Source organism: Myxine glutinosa, chromosome 2, assembly GCF_964187855.1.
Source record: "Myxine glutinosa chromosome 2, kmMyxGlut1.1, whole genome shotgun sequence".
Taxonomy (NCBI): Eukaryota; Metazoa; Chordata; class Myxini; order Myxiniformes; family Myxinidae; genus Myxine; species Myxine glutinosa.
This window is the reverse complement of record NC_136262.1, coordinates 219,490,519-219,515,568: the sequence shown is the minus strand read 5'-3', so window position 1 is coordinate 219,515,568 and position 25,050 is coordinate 219,490,519. Positions and strand designations below refer to the sequence as shown.

At 45.2% G+C, this 25,050-nt stretch overlaps 1 protein-coding gene across 2 annotated transcripts; it reads right to left on the bottom strand.

Annotated features, from left to right (window-relative positions):
* Positions 1–10,332: 10,332 nt before the first annotated feature.
* On the bottom strand, positions 10,333–23,325 carry TSPAN3 (tetraspanin 3). 2 transcript variants are annotated; one of them, XM_068106211.2, is made up of 7 exons: positions 23,035–23,325; positions 15,904–16,095; positions 12,679–12,753; positions 12,473–12,574; positions 12,214–12,366; positions 12,033–12,116; positions 10,333–11,003 (listed from the first exon to the last, which is right to left on the bottom strand). In XM_068106211.2, exons 1-7 carry the CDS (start codon positions 23,095–23,097, stop codon positions 10,902–10,904), a joined length of 771 nt encoding a protein of 256 aa, XP_067962312.1. In that variant the 5' UTR covers positions 23,098–23,325; the 3' UTR covers positions 10,333–10,901. The 2 variants fall into 2 exon arrangements, with proteins under 2 accessions (XP_067962312.1, XP_067962311.1); XM_068106210.2 differs by having other exon boundaries at positions 12,473–12,595; positions 23,035–23,305.
* Between the last annotated feature and the right edge of the window lie 1,725 nt (positions 23,326–25,050).

Sequence of the window (25,050 nt, the reverse complement as noted above, 5' to 3'; positions counted from 1 at the left end):
ACACGTCCACCACCGAGAGACTTGACCACACCTTCTCACTTCGAGAGTTCGGGGGCATAGAGGGAGTTGGGGGACCCGGAGCGGGTTTTATAGCCCCCCCCCCCCCCCCAGAGTCCCACCAGAATGTTCCAAGCACCTCCCCTGGCCGCCGTTGCTGGCCACTCCCCTTTAGCTCCTCCCTCGGGCCTCCTAGACTTGTCCTAGCACATGGCATCCCAGGCCCAATGAGGCCTACCCTTACTCACCTGTCTCAACGCATACTAACACCGGAAAGGAGACTATACTTAACATTCAATAAGAAATAACTGAACTAAGCGAGGCTACATGGTGTGGTGCAACTAACTAAAAGGGGGGGGTTTGCCTTTATTCCAAAAACCACAACAATATATATATATATATTTTTTTTAATTCTAACGTGCTGGCTCAATGGCCTAATGTATAAATGATCAGACTCCCAAGCTGGGGATTGTGAGTTTGATTCCAATTTCGGTTGAATATTATTTTCCCCTTTACTTTTTCAAGTCTTTTATATCGTCTTCAATAAAGTTTTGTATGACGAACAAAGGCATTTTGTTCGTATTTAAAATGTATCCTGTGAGAAATGCCAGGGGCATAGAAAAGTCCCTTTTATATGGGGTGCCATGTGGCAAAGTATAGAAAAGAAGGGACATTCCATAGCTTGTAAAAAATGTCTAACAATACAAAATAAGGGGCATTACAAAAATCTCGTGTGCATGCTGACTACCCTTGTGTTCTTAGGAGGAACCAAGTAATGCTCTAGAAACGTTCATATAAAGGGGCACTAATTTGATTCATACACCTGCATGAAGAAGTAAATGTATTTTCAATGCAGTTACAATCTCTTGATTTCAAAGGGACCTCTTCGCAGTCTTTCATTTTTCTGTAAAATGCCAAACATAATTTTAGTTTTCTATTCCATGGCAGAAGTAGGTGTACATATACAATTCATCCATCATCTCTAATTATCATCAGTATTCATCATGTATATATCACGTTTGTCCAATATGTCTGCAATGTCAACACTTGCAAGTTTATGTAATGTGTAATTATGGTCCAAAAGGGATTGGTAAAATAGGCTGCACTACACATGTGTACAATACTTTCATCTAATCTAATTGTTGCCTATCTATATCTCTATATAATTCCAGCAATCTCTCTGTGTGTGTGTGTGTGTGTGTGTGTGTCTGTCTGTATGCGACCGCTGTTTCTCGACAACTACCGGTCCGATATACTTGAAACTTGCCAGGTATATTGCTGGGGACCCGAGGATGTGCCTTTTCAAGGTTTGAAATTAATCGGACAAGTGGTTCCCAAGGTATGGTCACCGTACTCGCAAGCCGTTCGCTTTGGCTTTGCGAATGGACCAAACCATTTCATGTAAATAGAGGGGGGGGGGTTCTGTGGTCGTTACTGCCACGTGGTTTCAAAGTTTCTTTTTGTTGTTGTTGTTTGCACGCATGTTTTTTTGCACGCACGTACGGGCAAGCACGTACGGGCAAGCACGTACGTGCGGGCACGCCCTAGTATATATAAAACACAGTTTGTGTGTGTGTGTGTGTGTGTGTGTGTGTGTGTGTGTGTGTAATGTTACCGATAGACTCCGAAACGGAGAGGCTCACGTGCTTGATATTTGGCATAGACATGGCCATTGAGCCTGGGAAGAACATGGCCGAGACAATATTTGACGAGATCCATATTTTTTATTCATATTTACCTCAGCGCATTTCAGCGAAGTACCCGCTAATCTCAGCCAGTGCGAGCAGCTCGCTGATTCGCTCAGAGCGATCACGTGATGTTCCATCCCGTCCCACGTCACACGTTTGCACGTAATTCAGGGCGAAAAGCGATTGCGCTTTTTCACCTTTATGCGATCGTGTTTTGTGTCGATTTTGTGCGATATGAATTGAATTTTAATTCATATTTCGTGTTTACGAATTCGAATACGAAGGATTTCCCCTTTCGATTTCGAATACGAATCGAATACGAGCTCGAGTCGAGAGGGCGAATGTCCGGGTTGGGAATGTACGGGTCTCCCTTCCCCCGCCCGGCAACGCCGGTACTGGAGGGCGTGGGTCACAGGATCGGTGAGTCTCCAAAATCCGCTTCGTGCTCTTGCGAAGATGCAGGACGATGTCACGATTGTTGTGCTGCTCTCCGACCATGAGAACTGCAACGTCATTGTTGACTGGCCCTCCCCTCCATCCCCCTCTGTCCTCCCCCCTCCCTCCCTCCCCCCCTACCACCCCTCCTCCACTCCCCCCCTCCCCTCACCCTCCCATCCCTCACCCTCTCCCCCCTCACCCTCCCATCCCTCACCCTCCCCCCCTCACCCCTCCCCATCCCTCACCCTCCCCCTCCCCCATCCCCCACCCTCCCCATCCCTCCTCTTCTCCCCTCCCCCCCCGTTCCCCTCCCTCCCCTCACCCCGCCCGGCAATGCCGGGTACTTCTGCTAGTAGGCTATAATGTGTACACACATCGTGCTTGTCCCAAAGACTACATCACACCCAACATGTCTGCAATTAGTTGGTACATAGTACATACTATCTTTATTAATTTTTTTAACAAATTAGATTTCACACATGCACATTATGTTATGTGTTTTCGTTTTCAAGGTACACAGAAAACTTTACGTACTGATGGGTTTTAACCTATATTTGTAGGGCGCCCCTTTGTTTGAACTTTTCTAGAGCATTACTTGGTTCCTCCTAAGGACACAAGGGTAATCCAGCATGCACATGAGATATTTTTTGAATGTCCCTTCTTTTCTATTGGTCGACATTTTCTACAAACTATGGAATGTCCCTTTAGTAGGGTCAATATACGAAAAAAACTCACCTAAACCCCAAAAAATTGATACAAAAGGTTTTTCAATGGATTCTGGTACCACATTGGGCATGCTAAATAACATACTAAAAATCTAGTAACATCTGACTTCCGGAAAGGGGTCATTTTCAAGATGGCGTCCAAGATGGCCGCCGGAGCTTAAAATGGCCATATCTCAATTATTATTCAACCTAGAAAGGTGGTTTTGGTGTCCAACCCTAGATTTTAGGGCCCAAGGAATCCAATTGAATCAATAAAATTACCATCAGTTAATTATTTATTGACAAGTCCAAGATGGCATCTCAAGGTGACATCCTGATCCACTAAAATGGCTCTGTCGAATAGTAGTCAACCTAGAGAGATTTTTCAGTGTGTATACCTAGGTTTAAGGCACCCAGGAAATCATCAAAATTACTTAAATAAGCACAAAGTAATCAGGTAATCCAGTAAGCCAGGTTTACCAGCCCATTAGGCATTTGTTGTCTTATACAGTTAGTCGCTATTCATCGGCATCCTCCGACTTCTCCGGAAGAAACTTATGTGGATTGCCACATTCTTCAAGTTGGCACGGTCCACAGGCAGTAGTACCGTTCCGTACAGTAGTACCGTTAGCCTCCGTTCCCTCCCGCACCTGCGGCTGCCGTGCACGAATAACTTCGTACTTCCCCTTCTAAAGCCCTCTCAAAAAGGATGTTTACCTGGTGCATATCCCAATGGTCTTTGGTCTGTCTTTCAAGACATTGAATGCAACTGCCTGGCTAATTATCTCTTATGAGTGGAGGGCCTGGTCTTTCCCTCCCCAACGCATAGACATACAAACCCAAAATAATGGGAAGGGTCGAAGATAATGTTCTGGTATGAAATAACTATTCTAAGGGAGCTGTGTGGTGGTTGCCATAAATTATCAGCTGTTTCCCCAAACCGCAACAATATTCCAAAGTCAATCACGATATTCCAAAAAAAACTGGATACCTGGCCATGAAGGACGATTGCAAACCAAGCAATCCCTTGGGCTCTTGCACTGAAAGTAGACATTACTTTGTTGGATTTCAAGCCAAAGGAGGGTGCTCTTGCATCACAGGGCCAAGGGTTAGGTGATTGGTGTGAGCACAGGAAATGTAGTGCCGTTTTATTGAAATCCCTATTCACAAGAAATATTCTGTTACAGGTTGAACATAATTTTTTTTTTTTTTGAAAGCATGGTTATTGCATTTATTTTTCTTTCATTTCAGATTTACACATTACAAGAAAGAACAAGAAAGAGCAATCAGAAACTGCAGACCCTCGCCAGGATGTGGTTTTTAAGGCTTTTGTGTTAAAACAAATATAGCGGCCGAACCACGTGACCGATGACGTCAATTATTTTTCTCCAATTTATGCCTACATGTTAAAGAAATTTCATCTTGTTCGGATGAAGTTTTGTACTTGTCGAATTATGACGTCATAATGGAAGCACCTGACATTAACATTTTATTCCACATGGAGTTCTTTACAATAAGCCATGCCTCAATGGTTTCTATTCAGTGCTTTCCAAGATGTGCAAAGGTTTTTTTTGGTTTTTCCAAGATGGCGGCCAAAACACGTGACATATGACGTCATAACTATCATTAAATATATATATATATATATATATATATATATTCAGGTGGAGTTGCACCTTTGGTGAAAACTTCCTGTGAATCGGACCAAAGGTTGCAGAGAAAATCATATTTATTCTGTGCGGACAAACAAACGGACTCAAGTGCAATACCCTCTCCTCTGGCGAGGTGAATAACTACCCAAAAGAATAGGAAAAGCCATCAAAAGTAGCCCTCTCCACCACTATTCCCCCTCCCGTCACGCTTCCTCTCCTCTAATCGCTACATATCCATGCTTTATCCTTTTTAAACGGCTTTAATTTCCTTTTAAGTCTTCTTTGGCCTCTGTTAAGTTTTGTTTTATTTATTATTAGCTCACCTGGAACGAAGTTCAGGGGAGCTTATGCGATGGCACGTCGTCCATCCATAAACACTTGAAACTTCTCCAAAACCGCTGATGGGACTGTGACCAAATTTGGCACAATTTATATTTATGTTGTGACTAAAGTTTGTTCATGGCATTAATTTAAAAAAAAATTTTAAAGACACTAAACAAGGGTACAACAGAGGATTTGAATGAGACGTATGCGGACTGTGGAAAAACCAAAATAGCTGGAGGGAGAAAAGACGATCATGGACTCAAGGTAAATATTGGCCTCAAAAACCTGGCACAAAAAGTCAATACTCTAATTGGCAAAAATATTAAAACAAAACCAAACTCGGAGCACACAGTAAACAGACAGCAAAATAAACAGCAAAAGTGACAAAAAAACAAAACTACTTATCGTTGAGGAATTTGGCAGAGTTGAAAAGTACTTTACAATTAAATGTGTGGGGGGGGGGGGGGGGGGAAATTCGTGATAAAAGCTAATCTTCAGATGGAATTGGTGGACCAGTACTTTAAAAAAAAAAACCCAGATTACATCACAAATGCAATAAAACCAAGTTTATGCACTTCAAAGAGCAAGGATAGATTGTGATTACGATCTCAAAAATAGAAAAAAATTAAAAATTGCCAACCTTAGCAAAATTGCCATTCATACACATGCATGGGAATGTGTCAGAGCACATACCCATACAGCAACTACATTGCAGCAGCATGCAATGTAACCTGATGTCAAAGAATATCCAATACCAGCGGCAATTCATTATCTGCAATGGCAGAACCGATGCCTGAAAACCAGTCACCGGGTGATGTACCCAAACTCGCAAGTTACCCTTTCGCACAGTCAAGGCAGGTTCACCCATTAACTTGGAAACGTTCCTGTCACATTAAATACAACATGCATTTTAAGGCCATTTTCCCTGCAAGAGCAGGGGTTTGCCTTGTGGTCCCCATAATAATCTTCTCCATTTTGCCAAATTTTCGGCATCTCCCCTTGCCCACATTTCTTCTTTGACCATCTTTAGCCAAGTCTCGGTCTTCCCCGTCCTCTACTTCCTTCTCCATTCATTTCCATCACTTCTCAACCAGTCACTTTCATCCTTCAGCACATGACCAAACCATTTCAAACTGTTTCTCTTCACAGCATCCATCACAGGCTCTATTCCCATCATCTTTCGCAATTCATCATTTGTTTTCCTCTCAACGATACTCCACACATCCACCAAACCATTCGCATTTCCACCCTTTACAGCCTTTGTTGCTGCTCTACATTCATTACCCATGTCTCACTTCCATAAATCATAACCTCACACGCAGCACACACCTTTCCCTTCAGCTTCAACGACACCCCTCCGTCAGCATGCCACTTGGTCCCCGAGAAAAAAAAAAAAAAAAAAAAAAAAGACATTAAATGAAGTGTTGCATTAATTTTCAGATTATGCTCCAAGAAAGCACGAATATATTTGCCTTTTTTTTGTTTTTTTGAGATTACATTACCAGGTCACAGAAAGGATGCAGGTGCACACAGTTGCTCTGAGTAGCAAGCAACAGGATTGGCCAGCACGTGTAGCATAGATCTATTGCAGTACTGTACTTCAGCATACACAATTTAATGTAAAATATGCTTCGTTATTTGAAGCTGTGCTTTTTCTGGTCTTTATCAATGATCTCTCCGACTCTGGAAAATCCTCTATCTCTTTGCTGATGACCACTCTGCCGCTCCATTCCTCTTCCCTCAGATCGGCAGTCTGCAGCCTCACTCTGAAGACTTGGACAAAATCACAAACTGGTCAAACAAGTGGAACATGTCTTTCAATCCTGACAAATCTCACACTCTTACTATGTCTCTCCGAAAAGATCGACTGGACAACCCTCCCATCTACTTTCTCAACAATCCTCTCCAAGAAGTTCTGTCGCTCAAGCTTTTGGGTCTCACTATCTGCCATGATCTTTCTTGGGAAAACCACATTTCCAAGCTGGCCTCCAAAGCCAGTCGCCGACTGGGCATCCTCCGTCATGCGAAGTCCTTCCTCGGCACACCTGAGCTCCTCACCACATACAAGGCTTTCATCCGCAGCTCAATGGAATACTGTTCTCCCCTATGGGCCGGTGCTCCTGCCTCACACCTAGCTCGGCTTCACGCTGTTGAAACCAAAGCTTTCAGAATTATTGGAATCTCCTGCGATGAAGCTATCTCTGAGGGCCTTTCACTCACTCACCGCAGGCAGGTGGTCTTTGTCTTCTTCCGACTCCTCTCCGGCCTTGCACCCCCACCTCTGTGCCCTGTCCCCCAAATATTCCTACAGGTCGCACAAGATCTGCCAGCAACCCTCTGATGGTTAAACTGCCGAAATCTCGGCTCTGCTCACCTTCTCTCATTCCTCTTTTCTCCCACCTCTGGAACAAACTCCCTCACTCCCTTCAATCCCACTCCTCCCTCCAGGTCTTTAAAACAGCTGTTCACCACCATCTCTTATCTTCCCCCATCCAAAACCTTGATCTTTTCTACCCACGCTAATTCACCCCAGATCCACCTTGTTTGAAATTCCAACTTCTTTCCTGGAAGTCCTGGCAGTGTCCATATGTTGTATACCTCTCCCACCCCCCTCCCTTCCCATGCCCCCCCCCCCAAAGCCCTCTCCCTCTCACAGATCTCTCCATGTCTCCATGTCTCCATGTCTCCATGTCTCTCGGTCCCTGCTCGCAAATGTTGTGTTTGTGTCATTCCCCCTCCCCATCTTGTCTACCGCTCCTGATGTTATATGTTTTATGTGTCGGTTTGTCTTTGTGTGATTAATGTTCGCTCTTTTACGAGACTCGATCTTGTATTTAAAAAAAAGAAAGAAAAAAAAGCAGATTTCAAAATCAGCCAAACTTTCTCTGAACCTGCAAGATTGGTTAAAGCAGGGCTTGTCCGCAATGGACAAAACAGGGCACCATCTTTCATGCCACTACTGAGGAAATATTGAAAGCTGGTGCGGGCAAAAATCCCATACCAGCACAGCTAAGACCGGACGACTGCTACGAATAAAATATCCAATGCTCCAGGAAACCTTTAATTTACCATTATCTACATTAAATTATTTGATTTGATGTGCTTTCCTGCACTAGTCATATTTTGCCACCTGTATATCATTGGTTCCGGATGATTTTCACCAGGTTCATAATCTTTAGTTTAATTAAAAAGTCTGTTTCAGTGCCTGTTTCTCTTCAGTTAGTTACACTGCACGCTAGTTTATCCCGACAAATGTTTGCTGGGGTTTCACGTGCTTAACATAATTCAAGTCTCCTGCCTGCTTTGTAAAAGTAAAATGCATGCACTATATAAATAGCGGATTGCTCATGCATAGCAGAAATGGGAAAGAGGGAGGGGTGGGGGGGAGGGGTTTCATACAAATTCTCACTCACTTCATGGTGAACATGACTACGATAAAATAAAATAGAAAAGTTTTAAAAATTGCAAACTTATCTGAGAGCAGATGTGGGCCCTGGCAAAGTCACCAAAATTACCAAGCCTGGATCTGCCCCGGAGTTTTTGCTCCGTGTCCCAGCACTAAGTCACCAATCGACTAAGTCACTTGCTGCTGGAGGCATTTGGTAAATGGAAACTAGAGGAATTTACCCTATCCAGGAATCAAACTTAAGGCACCTCACTTGCAGTGAGCATACTATCCTACACAGAACTATAAAACACATGCAAAGATGCAAAGTTATTGAATAGAAAGCATTGGCCTGAAACATTGCAGGAAGATGCAGGTGGTTAGAGTTGACATTAGTGCAAAGTCGTGGTTTGAGTACAAGGTTCAACATACAACAACAAACAGGCATTTTAAGGCCATTTTCCCTGCAAGAGCAGGGGTTAGCCTTGCAGTCCCCATGACAATCTTCTCCATTTTGCCCTATTTTCTGCATCTCCCCTTGTCCGCATTTCTTCTTCGACCATCTTTAGCCAAGTCTCTCGGTCTTCCCCGTCCTCCACGTCCTTCTACATTCATTTCCATCACTCTTCTCAACCAGTCACTTTCATCCTTCCTCAACACATGACCAAACCATCACAACCTGTTCCTCTTCACAGCATCAATCACAGGCTCTATTCCCATCATCTTTCTCAATTCATCATTTGTCTTCCTCCCTCTCAACGATACTCCACACACCCAGAGCCATTCGCATTTCCACCCTTTCCAGCCTTCGTTGCTGCTCTACGTTCATTACCCACATCTCGCTCCCATAAATCATAACACTTCACACATGCAGCATACACCTTTCCCTTCAGCTTCAACGACACCCCTCCTCGTCAGCACGCCACTCAGTTCCCGAAACGTCTTCCATGCACATCTCTCTGGCAACCGTTTCCGAGTCGGATCCACCTTCTCCATTCAGCATGTCTCCTAGGTAACAATGTTTTCACACCTTCCAGCTTCATGCAGTCTCCATGATCCAACTCAACATTTCCTCCATCTGCAGCTCCCTCTGTGCACACCTTACACTTGAATGTAGCTGCCACTGGTTAATGACTCTCAAACCACTACATTTTTGATGAAACCACTCAGCGCACATTGTACATTGAATGGAATTCACTCCGACACTTCCTGCACACAGCACATGGCCACGTCCCAGTTCTTTCCACCTCACCACATGCTTTACCACTTGCCATCACCTTCGTTTTTCCAATATTCACCTTCAGACCTTTTGGCTCAATACATTCCTTCCACTTGTTCATCTTCTCCTTCAGTCCATCCATACTTGCTGCAATCAACACCAGATCATCTGCATACAACAACTCCCACGGTAAACCCTCCTTTACGTTCCGAGCCAACACCTCCATCACAGCTACAAATAGAAGTGGACTTAGTACCGACCCCTGATGCACTCCCACCTTCACCTCAAACTCACCACCGTTCCCGTCCTTCATCCTTACAGCTGTGCGCGCTCTTTTGTACATTGCCATCACTACTCTGATCAACCATTCCTCCACTCCTAACTTCCTCAATGCCCATGTCACTACTTCACGTGGAACCCTATCGAATGCTTTATCCAGATCCAGAAACCCAAGAAACTTGTTCCTCTTCTCCATGTACTTCTCCTGCAACTGCCTCACAATAAAAAGTGTGTCTGTCATTCTCTTCCTGGCATAAATCCAAACTGCATTTCGTCAATCTTTACTTTCTTCTCTATCCTCCTCTCCAACACCCTTTCCAATACTTTCATTCCATGCTCCAATAACTATCGCTCGATATGAGCCACAGTCCAGAGGGTCACCTTTCCCCTTGTATAGAGGGACGAGGGTACTCAGTTCCCAATCCACTGGAATGTGGCCTTCTTTCACCACCAGATTGCAGATCTGTCATTCTCTTCACACCCTAATTTCCCACTGCCTTCAACCAACATAAACAACCCATTTGATCAGTGGTGAGGTAGAAAGGGTCATTTAGAAAATATTTGCAGTTTGGGATTTGGTTTGCAATGCCAAAAAAAAATTTAAAAAAATAAAAAAATTATATATCATTCAAGGCAAACAAGGAGAATCTGTAGTTAGATTTTTATTTTCAACCACAACTCTAACTTGGTCAAGAAATATTAGACGAGAAAATGGAGGCAATAAAAAGTAGTTTCACAGTAAAGCGGCTTAAAGTGAAAACTCAAAATGCTAAATACTTTCCAGGAATGGGCATCGAGCTCAATTTCAAGCTAAATGAAAGTGAACAGTGCACAGCAAATCACCAACTGGCATACATTTAAATGAACAGCAAAACACCTACAAAATACAGTTTTCATAAACTACAAGCGACAACTTGATAAATCAGTCAAATTAGTGAAGAAATCCTTGCAATCAATGTCGGATAAGGTTTGAAAATTCAGTTTGGGAGATACAATACTATTTGATACAAAATGTCAGACAGGGTATGAAGGTGCAGGGGTGAAAGGAGGGGTGGGGGAGGGTGAGAGATGTAAATGCAAAAAAAGGAAAAAAAAAGTGCATATATTGACAAGTATTCATCTAAAAACTCATCTACCAATGCCAATACAAGCCAGGAAGAACCCATTGCGTCAACTGACCACTTCACGAAGCTGTACTTTTGAACATTCACAACTTCAAGCGTACGTTCCTTCATAGATGAGGGGTTCATAAGACTGTGACCTGTTTTCATTCCTGGGCCGAAATCCAATCACACAGGTGGCCAAAACACCAAGCATCTGCAAAGAAAAAAAATTTGGAGGTGGGGGAAGGGGGGTGGGGAGGAAGACGGGCAGGCAAGGAGGGGTGCAAGTTGAAAGAATATTTAGTTTTTCAAAATTACCTTCCTATGAGGCAAGGCAGACATATTGAGCTGCTGCACTACCCACAACACTCCACCACCCTCTTTCAACCACTGTCCACCCTCTTTCAACACATCTGCTTTGGAAGTCCACCATCCTCCATCGACACCAGCAATTCCGGCAGCTCTTTAGGAAGCTAGTCTGCACACAAATCTCCCTCAGCACACCCATCTTCCAACTCCACAAACACCCTAACCTAGTTCTCGCAGAAATGCAGCCCATTGCTGATCAGTCAGCACTAGTCTCCAGACCAGCCGTATAGGTATGCCAGCGAAATACACTTGGCATAAATGAAAAACCTCAAAATTCTCATTTCACTTCTCAAAATCTCAACACCAACATAATTACAATCACACACACTCCAGGTAATATTCAAATGTGCCTGCAATTCACAAATTAGATCAAAAAGTGCAACATTGACAAATCCTGGTTCACTCAAAAGAAAGAACCATTCCATTGCTTTCACAATACAAGTGTGGGTGTGGACTTAAGGATGCAAGAAAAGAAACGCCAAGAAGTGAAAAGGTAGCAATGTAGAATTTTAATTTGAATGATTAAGCAACTACATGCTGCATTTAAACATTTGTGATCAGTAAAGATTAAATTTAGTAATAGCAATGCTTCATTAGATGCCTGTAGATGTACATTACAAATACCTCATCTGACAGACCAATAATATAAATCATCACCAGGGCTAGGAATCAACACATTCTGATACAAGTCCTTTTGCACATGAATAGCAAGTGAGTTTTCTGAAAAATAAATAAATACTTCCTTCCCATCACTCATATTTCAGTGTATAATGTCCACAATTTCAAGTTTAAACCCAGTTTTACAATAACCTTTTCCAAGAGTTCCTTCCTACGATACCCAACGGTGGTGTTGAAACTTTGAAAGCAAGCTTACCTGCAGAAAAGCAAACACAATAGCCACGGCCATAATGTACGTCAGAATGCTCTGGATTTTCTCTTCAATCCTAATCAGACAACCCTGAAAAAATTTTTTTGGGATTAAAAACAAAATCGATGCTGAAAAAAAAAAAAAATTAATTTTAATCAAAATACACAAAACACAAAAGGCCCTTCACCTCATCGTAGATGAGATTGGGCTGAAGCAAGCTTCCATTGCAGTTGACGGCAGTTTTCTTGCAGCAACTCAGGGGCACGCTGTTGTTCCCAGCATGGTCGAACCACGATGTTTTCTTCCAGTCAGAAAAGTTGGCAACACCACAGCAATGCAACTGCACTCCCAAAAAAAAATTTGAACCCAAAACATGTGAACAGAAACTGCTTTGACCCCTTCCTCAGGTTAAACATGTTGAAAGTTTGCAAGTGTCAATGCATTACCTCGTTTTGCAAGTAGTCAACAGCACGACTTTCTGAATGGCTTCCATCCCCATCATACTCACTAAATACCTTGTACATCCTTCCTTTTGCATCAGACTCAACCTGCAGCACACAAGTACTTATCTTATAACAAAGGAATGGTGATTTTGTAGCCCAGGTGGGGAGGGGGGGGGGGGGAGGGGGGAACAAACAAACATGCAACTCACTTTGCTGTGATAGATGAAGCCAAGTACAGCAGCAGCAACTTCCAGACCAAACAAAATGAGAAGCAGCAAAGAAAACTAGGAAAGAAAGAAAACATGTTCAGACAGTGAAAATTCTATGGTTAGGAGATTTAAGGAATTGCCTTACAAGGATGAAAGTCAGTGCCATGTCACAAATCCATAACAAACCATTGACTGGAATTACATGGACACCAGACAATGTGGGGGCAGGTAGAAAATCCCTGCACTGAATCAATACAAAGTGATGCTTCGGTTCAGGTTAAGTGTGGCGGAGTTGGGCATCGGCTTTGCCATCAGAGAAACCATGCACAATTTATTGCAACCGATACCAGGAGAAAGCCTTACCACATCGCTCTGGTGTCCCATGTGCCTTGCTCTGTTAACCACTACAATGAATTAACTTAAATAGCCAACTTCACGAACAGCTGTAGACAGACTCGATTCTAACTGCCGAGTTATATTTCTGGAACAGCCATTTTAGGAAACAGATAAAGCCAATGGTTCATTGCAACTGCGTGACAACTGTCAAAATTCTCCATAGCAACTGATTGGTGGTAATTCACTGCCTGGAGTAAAAATGATTTAAGGTTCCAAGCAGCAAGGTAGCTACTTTACACTTCTTATAAGTCTCTTTACAATTGATAGAAATGAATTGTCTTATTTCCGTAAGTCTTATTTTTTTTTTGGTCAAAAAAAACCCCCAAAAAAAAAACCTGACTTCGCCGTCAACATTGACCAATATGCCTCCACCCACATTACTTGTTTATACATACTTGTACCAAGTTTGATTTAAATACACAGCTGTTCTCAAGTTATCACATTTTTACCTGACATTACCTCTGACCTTTGACCTTTTCATGCCAAAATACAATCAGTTCATCTTTGCATCACATTTACTTATCCCAGGTTTGTTCAAAATAGCATCACGGGTTCACAAGTTGGCATGGCAACAGGATTTTTACCAAACCGGACCATTGACCCCAAAATCTAATCATTTCATCTTTACCTCATTATACATACCGGCACCAAGTTTGACTAAGATCCCTTCAGCCGTTCTTAAGTTATCTCGGTAACTAAATAATTGTAACTTAACATGACCTCCGATTTGACCTCTTGACCCCAAAATCAAATTAGTTTATGTTTGCATCATAATATAATTATACCAAATTGTGTAAATCCCATGACTGGTTCACAAGTTAACTCGGTAACAGAATTTTTACCAGACTGGACATCTGACCTCCTTACCCCAAAATCTAAGCGATTAATCTTTGCATCACGATACATACCTTCACCAAGTGTGAATTATATCCCTTCAGCCATTCGAGTAATCACGGATGGACAGCCGAACGGACAACCCAAAAACATAATTTCTCCGGCGACGGAAGCATAAAAATAAAAAATAAACTAGAGCAATGCAACTGCGTCGCCAATATGCCTCCCTATAGTCCCTGCCCGTGACAATGGGTAGATGCCCTCGTTCACTGTCCTAAAAATAAAGTTTGTTTTTAAATCCCTTCAGCTGTTTTGAAGAATCACATTTTTACCACAAGACAGGTATCACATCGATTGGTGAAGCGTTTTCAGAGAAGGGTTTTTTTTTTTTGTTTGTTTTTTAAATATCAGCTTTCCAGCTGATATGCCTGCCAAACCACGTAACATAAGACATTAAAAATGTACACTGCATATGTATGGGGAGGGGATCAAGTTTGTGCCATTTTGTGTTTATCGGATAAGGTTTGTTTTGCTATCAAAGATGACTGCCAAACCACGTGACCGACATCATTTTTAAACTATATGAAACAATGTTCGATGGCATTTGTAAAATTTCACATCAATAGGGTAAACTGTTTCAGAGATATAATTATTTAATATTTTTCTTCAATCCAACATGGCTGCCAAACCGTGTGTGTGTCTGTGTGTCTGTGTGTCTGTGTGTCTGTGTGTCTGTGTGTCTGTGTGTCTGTGTGTCTGTGTGTCTGTGTGTCTGTGTGTCTGTGTGTCTGTGTGTCTGTGTGTCTGTGTGTCTGTGTGTCTGTGTGTCTGAAGGTACCGTAAAAACTGCTGAAGCCATTGCAACGATATTTTGGGTGGGTAATCCTGGGATCTCCAGTGAGTAAAATAGGCTATTTAGTTTTCCCAATTTCAGCTTTGGTCTCCAGCATTCTCAGGTTTGGACTCCCGCATAACGTTCATTATGACGGTTGTTTTCCCGGGTGCTGCACAAACGGCTGCACAGCTGCACCGATCGAACTCGGTGACCTCGGACAAAGACCTTTTACAAGGACACGGGTTGAATCCCTGCTTGAGAATTCTAACCCATTTCAACTGAAGGAAACACGTATCGGGAGTACATACGACATCGCGATTGTGAACACGATTATCGATCACAATCACCGTGCATCGATCACTGTGGGACATTTGGTGAATTATAGCAAGATACCGTTTAGATTTTGATGATTTGCATGTGATATGATTTAACAGATGTTTATATGAATCGTTTAAAATAAAATAAAAAAGCCTTCAATTTCTGATATTTTACCTTTTCATTTGGGCCTCCTAATTGAAGTCCCACCCATAGGGCGGATACCGTTGCTAGTATATTTAATATTTCAATACAAATAGGTCAGAGATCAAGTGCATGCAATTTCAGATTTTTAGGATAAGGCATTCGATTAAAACATTTATGGCTCGTATATCACTCAACTGATGTCATTATCATGCTTTTGTTCCCCATTGGGAGTACTTAACAATATGCCAAGTTTAAGTTTTCCAATCAGCAGTTTGAGAAATTTTTTTTTTTTAATTTGCGTTTAATCCAAGATTGCTGCCATACCACGTGACCTATGACGTCACAATTATAAAAACATTCTGCATGGGTGTCACTCCTACTCAGAAAGTTGTCTCAATCAGCCATGTGGTTGCCGAGTGAAGAAAAAAAAAAAAAAGGTTTAGCCCGTACAGACGGACAACCCGAAAACAATGCCTCTGACCACCTTCGAGGACGGCGGCATAAAAAGTGTCAAAATAAGAATTGCTAGGTTCTGAAGTACTTCAGAATACATTCAAATCAGCAAATTCGGAGCACCAATTCAGGAAGTTTCATCTCAAGCTTGCATGAGCTGTGCTATTCAAAGAAACAGAAAAAAACAAAAAAATGACCTCTTGCTTCCAAAAATCACATCGGCCAAGTGTCAAAGGTGGACTTACAGAAGCAAGAGCACAACGGCTTTCTCGAACAGCAGCACAGCAACCAATCACCCCGATAGAAAACACCAGGATGCCTGCGAGGACGATGGCCATGGCAGGCAAGGTGATGTACCAGTCTTGGAAGAAGTTGTCGTAACGATCATAGCTGATGAACACATACGCTCCTGCATAGCAGAACACGGCAGCAACAGCCTGCAAGCAGCACAAGGCCAAAAATAAAGAACTAAGACACTTCAATGTTGAGATAGACCAACATGTCTCCACCATACACATTATACATACTTGCACCAAGTTTGATTTAAATCCCTTCAGCTGTTCTCAAGCATCAATTTTTTTTTACCTGGCATGGACAATCCAAGTTCATATTTGCACGAAGTTTGGTCAAAATCCCATCACTGGTTCACAAGTTCACTCAATAACACCTTTTACCTGATGGGACCTGACCTTGACCTCTTAACCCCATAATCTAATCTCAGTTCATCTGTGCATCATTATACATACTGCACAAAGTTTGACTTGTATCCCTTCAGCCATTCTCAACGTGGTAAAGAAAAGCTCACAGGACAGACAGATGGACCACCCAAAAACATGATGCTCCGGCGACTGCCAGCAGAGGCATAAAACGAAACAAAATATACCAGAATTAGAGCAATTGGTTGCACCCAACAAAAGGATTACTGAAAACTTACAAGCAATGTTTTAGCCCAAAAACATTTTCTGAATAATCTTGCAAAAGTGAAAGGACATTGGGGTTTTTTAATTTTGTTTGTTTAAAAAAAAATAAAAAAATTAAAAATTGCAGGCTACAAATAGACAAGTATATTCCTGCAAACCACAAAACTGTTCATAAATCCTTCAATGAAAATATTACAGCCCTGGGTTTTGGCTCTACCAAGAGGGGCAGCCGAGGTTCCCCTTGAACTTCTTGGACCCGAGGCTACCACGCACGAATAACTGCCGCAGTAGGTTGCTAATCAACAGCGAGTGCCAATCGGTTAACCACATTCTTCAGTGACCGCCGTCTAATACCGTTTAACTGAATGTCAGCTGGCCTTCTGGCGGGGGACACGTGCCCTCAGCTACCAACCTTATCTCAACTAGATCTATAATGAGGGCAGATAAGCTTTACCGTGTAGTGCATGCCGGATTGAATGAGCCATTAGTCGTGGAATGAAAATCTCCCAGGCTAAACCAAGTGCAAACAGCGCTGCACCAATGGGGGAAATGACGGGCATGGACAAATTGGAAAGGAACGTCAACAAGAGATTTATTTAAATTATTTACAAGGCGCAAGCGGGATCATTAAAAAAGGTGGGAGGGAACTCAAGGGATTTATTGTTCAAGGTGAGGGGAAGGTACACACAAAGGGAAAACAGGGGAGAAGGGAGAAGGCAAATAAAAATGTGCAAGCAATCGCAAGCAATGAAGAGTGCAGCGATATTTAGAAGCAGGAAAGAAAATGGACGAGATGCAGAACTTAACCTAGGCCTTATCTAACGACTATTACACAATACAGGGCACCCATCAGACATTCAAGGGAAAGCAAGACAAGATTAGAAAGACAGAGCAAAGATCACGGCCCCTGGCTTGCTGGGCAGACGGAGTCATGCTGCCGCGACCCAACACCTAAAGAGGGTGGTAAAGTTGGGAGGAATTCATGTTGTGTGTAATGGTGTAGGTTTGAGATATGAGGCGTGGTGCGTGCAAGTGTCTAGGTGCAGATGGGAAAATGCAAAAATGCATTTGTCGGTGGCCGCTCCAGAGAAGTTGGGCTGTTGCTCTGAAAAGAACAGTTGGTGGCGTACAGTCTGCTTTGAGCACTTTTAAGTTCAGGCAGAACAATCTTTATATTTTAAAAAAAAAAAAAAAAAGAAGGTGTGCAAGCTAATAGCCTACCGAGTGAAAACTAAATGATATCTGCAGAGTGGCTTGGTTTCGGTTAATATGGTCTGTTACCTCCGTCCATCCTAGTGCCTCAACCCGCAGCTTGCCCCGCCAACACAAGCACCACCTTTCAAGTGTCCTTTCACCATTGATGAACCCGAACACAAGCCAATACCAACAACAAACATATCCTGCCCTGCGGGCCTTTTAATAAGGTATCAAAGTTTTATACCCCAGTAAGCGAGGGCAGGGCATAAAGCCAGATCAAAATGAGCTCTTGGTGAAAATACAGCTGTGCATTGGCACACAGCAGCTTTGGCCCTGCCCACCCCAGCTTCTGCAATGGATTTTCTGAGTTGCTCGGGAAACGGCAGCACAGGGAGGACATCTCCGCACTAAACATTGAGCTTCACTCATAGCACTTTATATTATAGGTGTGAGGCGAACTCAGCCTGCAACAGTTTGTGGGAATGCCAAAGCGATCCACCACCCACAGGACTGTATGCTGTTTGACAATGTCAAACGTATTGTTGCGGTTTTGAGAACCCACAGGTAACATCATTAAAGGTTAAAGGGTGCACCCCATAGATAGGCCACAAACACGTAGGTCACCTTAGGCAGTTAGTTATTTCATAGTATGTGTTTAGGATAAGGCCATTCCCAATAGTTGCATCTGCGTTGTGTAAAACAAATAAGAGTAGGCCCCATTCGTCCATTTTACAGCCTCCTTTCATCGACGCCATTAAGCGCTAGCCAGTCTGTACATCACCCCCACCATTTAGGCTGCCAGCAGCCTTCACGAACTCGTTGGGCTTACGCTAAAACCAGCCCAAAAGCCACGAGGTAAGGCCCGAAAAGGGGGCAGAGCGCAAGGGTGGAGGTGTGGCCACGTCAAGCAGCCATCAAGGCTGAGCCGGTAAGCCTTCACCAGCCAATTAGGGCTCGAAACGGTGTGGCTGGACATTCCAGAGGGTTCGCTGGGCGCGGCAATATAACCCCTTGCGTGAGGCCCCCACCTCAGTTATGAGCGGGGAGAGGGAGGCGCTTGACATGATCTGAGTTGTTACGGGAGAGACGCTTGAGTAGTTACGAGAGGGAGAGACGCGCTGTGGCAACAAGCTTTACAGAGGGCGGGCGCGCGGCACGCATTGCAGCGTGCAGAAGGACATTGGGGAAGTGGCGCATCGATCGTAACAATACCGGGCGCACTCATAAAAGGCGCCGGTACAAGTATTACGTACGATATATAATCGCTAGCTTACCGATCCCCCGAGATATAATTGTCTGCTCGCGCCTACGCCACGGGGAGATTTGCCTGCCGTATTCCACCATCTGCACGCTACGAGTCGGGGACCGGGCGAGCTGTGGAACCTTGGACTCTCAACCCGACCATCTTCAAACCCCGTGTGAGTGACACTGAGTGACCCTGAGTGACCCTGAGAGTGAACGGGCCCGTGTCCAGGGAATAAGTCAAGACTGTTATTAAGGCTGCCCTGTGTATGCTTCTTCCTCTTCCCTGTACATTATCCTTTCTTTTCCTCTTCTAATTGTACAAAGTGTTAATAAATTACCTATTCTTCCTTGTTTTCCTCTTAATCCGTTCGTCCTAGCGATTTCTCAATTGGGTAAGCGTGGCACGATTAGGAACCGCTTAGAATCGGGTCTAGTACCTGTTAACGGCCCGAATCTCGCTTTGCTCGGCGTGTCCACTAACGCAGTGGTTCGGGTGGGGTCATTTCCTTGCCTCACGGTCGGCGTTAGTACTTAGGTAATAGGACTAATTCGACCAACAACCCTATTTAACACCGACCAGAAGGAACGTGATAGCCTCGGGATCGCGTCGGCCAGTAAAAGGACAGGGGATTAATCCCCCCTTGATAAGAGGAAGGCCGACGTCGGAGATCCACAACAGTATGTTTATTCTGTGGTGTTCTTGGAGTTCCCGCCATCATGTGTATTTCACACTCAGGCCGGCAGCGCACGTGGAGGTTTGTGAAGGAGGTAACGATGGTAGTCGGTGAGGTTGTGGTGAGTGGGTCTTGAGGCTCAGTGTCAGAGCATTGAACAACATGTATAATTACAATGCAATGTGTGCATCAGGGGGGGGGAAAAAAAAAAAAAGTGCAACTGAAAAATAAATCTATTATCATTGGGATGTACTTTACTTGCATGTCATGTATAAAGGAAAGTTGTGGGAGAAATAGTGGGCGACAGTTTGGTTTTAGCTCTTCATTCAAATGTTTTTTGGTGCAATGTCTGCACTCGCGGCTAGCGAACCTTGACATAATTATATATATTTTTTAAACCACGTATACGTCACAAGACACCGCTGCATACATGAAACAATTACCCCCCCCCCGCCCCCCCTTTAGGAAAAACATGTCACTGCATACGCGAAACAATTACCCTCCCTTCCAAAAAACAATCTGTGAGTGGTGTTAAACAGCACAAAGGGAATGCTCCAACTCGATATAATACAAATCAAAATATACAGATATAATACAAATCGATGGTCATCAAATCCACACTACGAATCCTTTTTGGTCAACAAAACAACCCCTCATTAGTAAACGGATTAACCTACGCACACCATGATGGAATGGGCAACTTATTTTTATTTTTTTAAATCGGAAACAGCTAAAGATTAAACAAAATTACCCTAATGGGACGGTAAAGCGAAATATAGCTCAACAGGAGGTAAATTATCTTAAACCACCCAAAATCTACTTTTTTGTTTCACAGGAGGTAGAGAATTTACATCAGCACCATCTTTCATACACAGTCCCCTGACAAGTTTTGTTGATTGGATAATTAACTACCAAATGCGTTGGCCACAGACATGCCAGACAATTAGTCCGTGGGCTGAGTAGGGTTTACATGCACCCCCCCCACAACTTAACTTCCCGGCTATGTCCATGTACCCCCCACCCTCGGGGTTAGGAAAAACTATGTTAACAGAAAAAAACTCATTCCCTCATAGTTTGACCTCTGGTGACCTCATTTGCATATAACACATATCATTGTAAAGTGTGTCCCAGGACAAACATTTTGAGGGGTCATATGCAACCATAGGATGACTAGGTAAAACGTTATGACCATTTGAATTTCGCCTACCCCTAATTTTCGGAGAAAACTGACGGGGGGGGGGTAACATCAAAATATGCGTGGGAGGTACCTTGGGAATGAGTTTTTTTTCTGTTAACATGGTTTTTCCTAACCCCTAGGTTGGGGGGTACATGGACATACCCGGGAAGTTAAGTTGTGGGGGGGGGGGGGGGTGCATGTAAACCCTACTCAGCCCACGGACTAAATAGTGGGTTAGAGTATGATGACAGGTAATATTGTTTTTCATGGGGTCTCCAAATGACCAACGCCACCACCACTGGTTGAAATTTATAGTTAAACTTGTAAAAGAAGGGGACCGGAGTGAGGAGGGAGACAGGTATACACTAGAAGCCCAACAAAAACAACCTGGTAATCCACAAGGAAACTCAAACCATTTAAGAAATATCCAAAATGGACTTGCTCCCCCACTTAAGCACAATCAATTATGTAGTAACCATAAAATTACATCATTCAGCAAATTCAGTGTGAATCTTTAAACCTACCTATGTGCATATTCAAGGGAAGATCACACAATTCCGATTAAAGGAGGGGTGGGAGCAACATCCACAGAACCACAGTGCGAAAGTGCGAAAGTGCGAAAGTGCGAAAGTGCGAAAGTCACAAAAATGAAATCACAACATGCTTTCCATATCACTGGATATAAGCAGTGGCAGCACCTAGCTTGGAGTCAATGGAGACTGCAGAGAAGTACCCCGTTTACAAATACAAGCCCATTGTAGACTGTAGAAGGAAATAAATTATTCTCCATACAATGGTGGGAGAAGGACTGCATTTAGTTCCTGAAACCCAGTAACAAAACGAGAACGGCCAAAACGGGAGGGGATCCAGGGGAGGGGGAGGGGGTCCAGCGGAGAGGGAGGGGGTCCAGGGGAGAGGGAGGGGGTCCAGGGGAGAGGGAGGGGGTCCAGGGGAGAGGGAGGGGGTCCAGGGGAGAGGGAGGGGGTCCAGGGGAGAGGGAGGGGGTCCAGGGGAGAGGGAGGGGGTCCAGGGGAGAGGGAGGGGGTCCAGGGGAGAGGGAGGGGGTCCAGGGGAGAGGGAGGGGGTCCAGGGGAGAGGGAGGGGGTCCAGGGGAGAGGGAGGGGGTCCAGGGGAGAGGGAGGGGGTCCAGGGGAGAGGGAGGGGGTCCAGGGGAGAGGGAGGGGGTCAAGGGGAGAGGGAGGGGGTCCAGGGAGAGGGAGGGGGTCCAGGGAGAGGGAGGGGGTCCATGGAGAGGGAGGGGGTCCGGGGAGAGGGAGGGGGTCCAGGGAGAGGGAGGGGGTCCAGGGAGAGGGAGGGGGTCCAGGGAGAGGGAGGGGGTCCAGGGAGAGGGAGGGGGTCCAGGGAGAGGGAGGGGGTCCAGGGAGAGGGAGGGGGTCCAGGGAGAGGGAGGGGGTCCAGGGAGAGGGAGGGGGTCCAGGGAGAGGGAGGGGGTCCAGGGAGAGGGAGGGGGTCCAGGGAGAGGGAGGGGGTCCAGGGAGAGGGAGGGGGTCCAGGGAGAGGGAAGGGGTCCAGGGAGAGGGAAGGGGTCCAGGGAGAGGGAAGGGGTCCAGGGAGAGGGAAGGGGTCCAGGGAGAGGGAGGGGGTCCAGGGAGAGGGAGGGGGTCCAGGGAGAGGGAGGGGGTCCAGGGAGAGGGAGGGGGTCCAGGGAGGGAGAGGGGGTCCAGGGAGAGGGAGGGGGTCCAGGGAGAGGGAGGGGGTCCAGGGAGAGGGAGGGGGTCCAGGGAGAGGGAGGGGGTCCAGGGAGAGAGTCCAGGGAGAGGGAGGGGGGTCCAGGGAGAGTGAGGGGTCCAGGGAGAGGGAGGGGGGTCGAGATGAAAACGTAACCTTCGGGTGCTGAGGTAAAAAGAAAACCTGTAATAAATAAACATAACAAGTCTGTTCATTCTCAAAAACGTTAACCTATACCACTTGCACGCATGAGAAGAATCACCTTACGGTAATTAAATCACAACCACAGTGACACGACAGTGTTGTTCAACAAGCAAAATACGGCCTACTGTCATCTCAAAGAAAATAACATCGAACTTCGCAAACACACCGAGGTAACTTTTAGTCAACGTGGAGAAGTCGCGCATGAGTATTAAAAAGTGCATAATAAGAACAATGACAGAATATAGAAATTAAAATATTATAAAAACTCACCCAAAAAACGAAACTCAAAAACACCAACACGGTCTTAGCCGACAGGATCCCACAGCTCGCCATGTCGCGATGGGATACTCAAACGATCGACCAGCGTACTGATCAGTCTCGCCTCTCGATAGAAATCTGTATATTTATATTATTATTAACCCAAACACCAACTCCTGACTATCCCGTGATCAGAGCCTACGATGAACACACTTCCTGCAATTGCAGACACCCCCACTGTTTACTATTTATTACCGCTTGCAATTGGCGGAAGTGACGCAACATCCTCCTCTTCTCAAACTCACGCTTCAATTTTATTTTTTTGCGAGGGATGGTTTTGGTGCAACCTTTTACCTCGAAAACAGTCAACCTCTTCTTTCGCCAATAATACTTATATTGGTCACAAAAACAAAAACAAAGTACGGTATAACAATTAATCGATAACACGAGAAATCGAGGAAACCAGCAGAGCGAAATATACACTGTATGGTTGCGCTTCTTCTTCGCCTCGTACATCAAGTATGGGTGGAGTTGCAGAGAAGGTGAGGGACTCGTTAAATTAACAAGCAACGGTACCCGCCCTACGGGCGGGGCTTCAATTGGGAGGCCCAAATGAAAAGGCAAAATATCAGAAATTGAACGCTTTTTTTAATTTTAAACGATTTATATAAACATCCGTTAAATCATATCACACGCAAATCATCAAAATCTAAACAGTATTTGTAGAATTTCAATAATAGCCACATCACTGTTCATATCGGTAAATATTATTCCATCGTGTTTTGAAAAACTGGAAAATTGGAAAATTGGAAAAATTGGAAATTGGAAAATTGGGTAAACAATATAGTGTGGCGGGTACAAGGGGTAATAATTCCGCGCACCAGTGGGTGGCGAAAGCGCCCAGGCGGGGACCGATGGTACATGCCCCGCCCTTCGACCGATCGGCCACGCCCAGGGACGAGGCGTGGCCTCGGCACATAATATGAGGGCTCGAAGCTCGAGCCCGCCCAGTGCTGCAGTTCGAGCTTTCGTAATAAAGACTCTTTTGGTTTTATCAAACGCGTTGTGGCCTACCTCTTTGGCAAGCAAGTTGTGTGCGCAGCACCACACTTCACTGGTGACCCCGATTGGTTCAGCCGTTGCTGACCACCGAACGCGCCATGGCCAACAACGCCGTCGCGGTAAAACTCCCAGAGTTTTGGGAAGCACAGGCCGATGTGTGGTTTGTGCAGGCCGAAGCGCAATTTCAGCTTCGAGGCATAACGGCGGATGAGACCCGTTACTACCACGTGGTCGCCGCCCTCGGGCCCGGCACTGCCGCCCGAGTCGTGTCCATCCTGCGGCACCCGCCGGTCGACCACAAGTACGGGGCACTCAAACGTCTCCTCATCGCCACGTTCGGCCTCACGGAGATCGAACAGGCCGACCGCCTCCTGGACCTTCCCGAACTCGGCGACACACGACCATCCGTGCGGATGGATTATATTCTGTCGCTGCTGGGTGACCAAGCCCCGGATTTCTTATTCCGGGCGCTTTTCTTACGCCAGCTACCTCTACAGGTACGCCTTGCGCTGGCCGGTTCCAAAATAAGGGAACCCCGCGCCCTGGCCGTAGAGGCCGACAAGTTATTCGCGGCTTGCGACACGCGGTCGAGTTGCGGTGCTGCCGCCGTGGCTCCCGAGGCAGATGCTACAGCGTCCCTCGTGGCCGCTGCCGCGCCCTGCCCACCACCACCACCACCACCGCTGCGGAGAACACCGCGGCCGCCGCGGCCGCCCCCGCCGCCGCCGCCCCCGCCGCCGCAAGCCTGGTGCTATTTCCACGCCAGGTTCGGCCACAAGGCTAAGAGGTGTTGCCCACCGTGCTCGTTTGACAAGTCGGGAAACGACCGGGCCGGCGCTCGTTAGCCGCCCTGAGCGTCGGCCATTCCGGTAGCCTCCTATTCATCACGGACACCTTGTCCGGGCGCCGTTTCCTCTGCGATACAGGAGCGCAGGTAAGCGTCATCCCCGCCTACACGTCCGATAA

Bases quoted from the DNA above. Each gene is read 5' to 3' on its own strand.
- TSPAN3 (XM_068106210.2), bottom strand. From the start codon at position 23,097: ATGGCGAGCTGTGGGATCCTGTCGGCTAAGACCGTGTTGGTGTTTTTG. The intron at 12,754-15,903 runs GTAAGTCCACCT...TTTCTTTCCTAG, and splicing joins GCCGTTGTGCTCTTGCTTCT to TTTTCTTTGCTGCTTCTCAT. The intron at 12,367-12,472 runs GTAATGCATTGA...TTGGGAGTGCAG, and splicing joins TTGACTACTTGCAAAACGAG to TTGCATTGCTGTGGTGTTGC.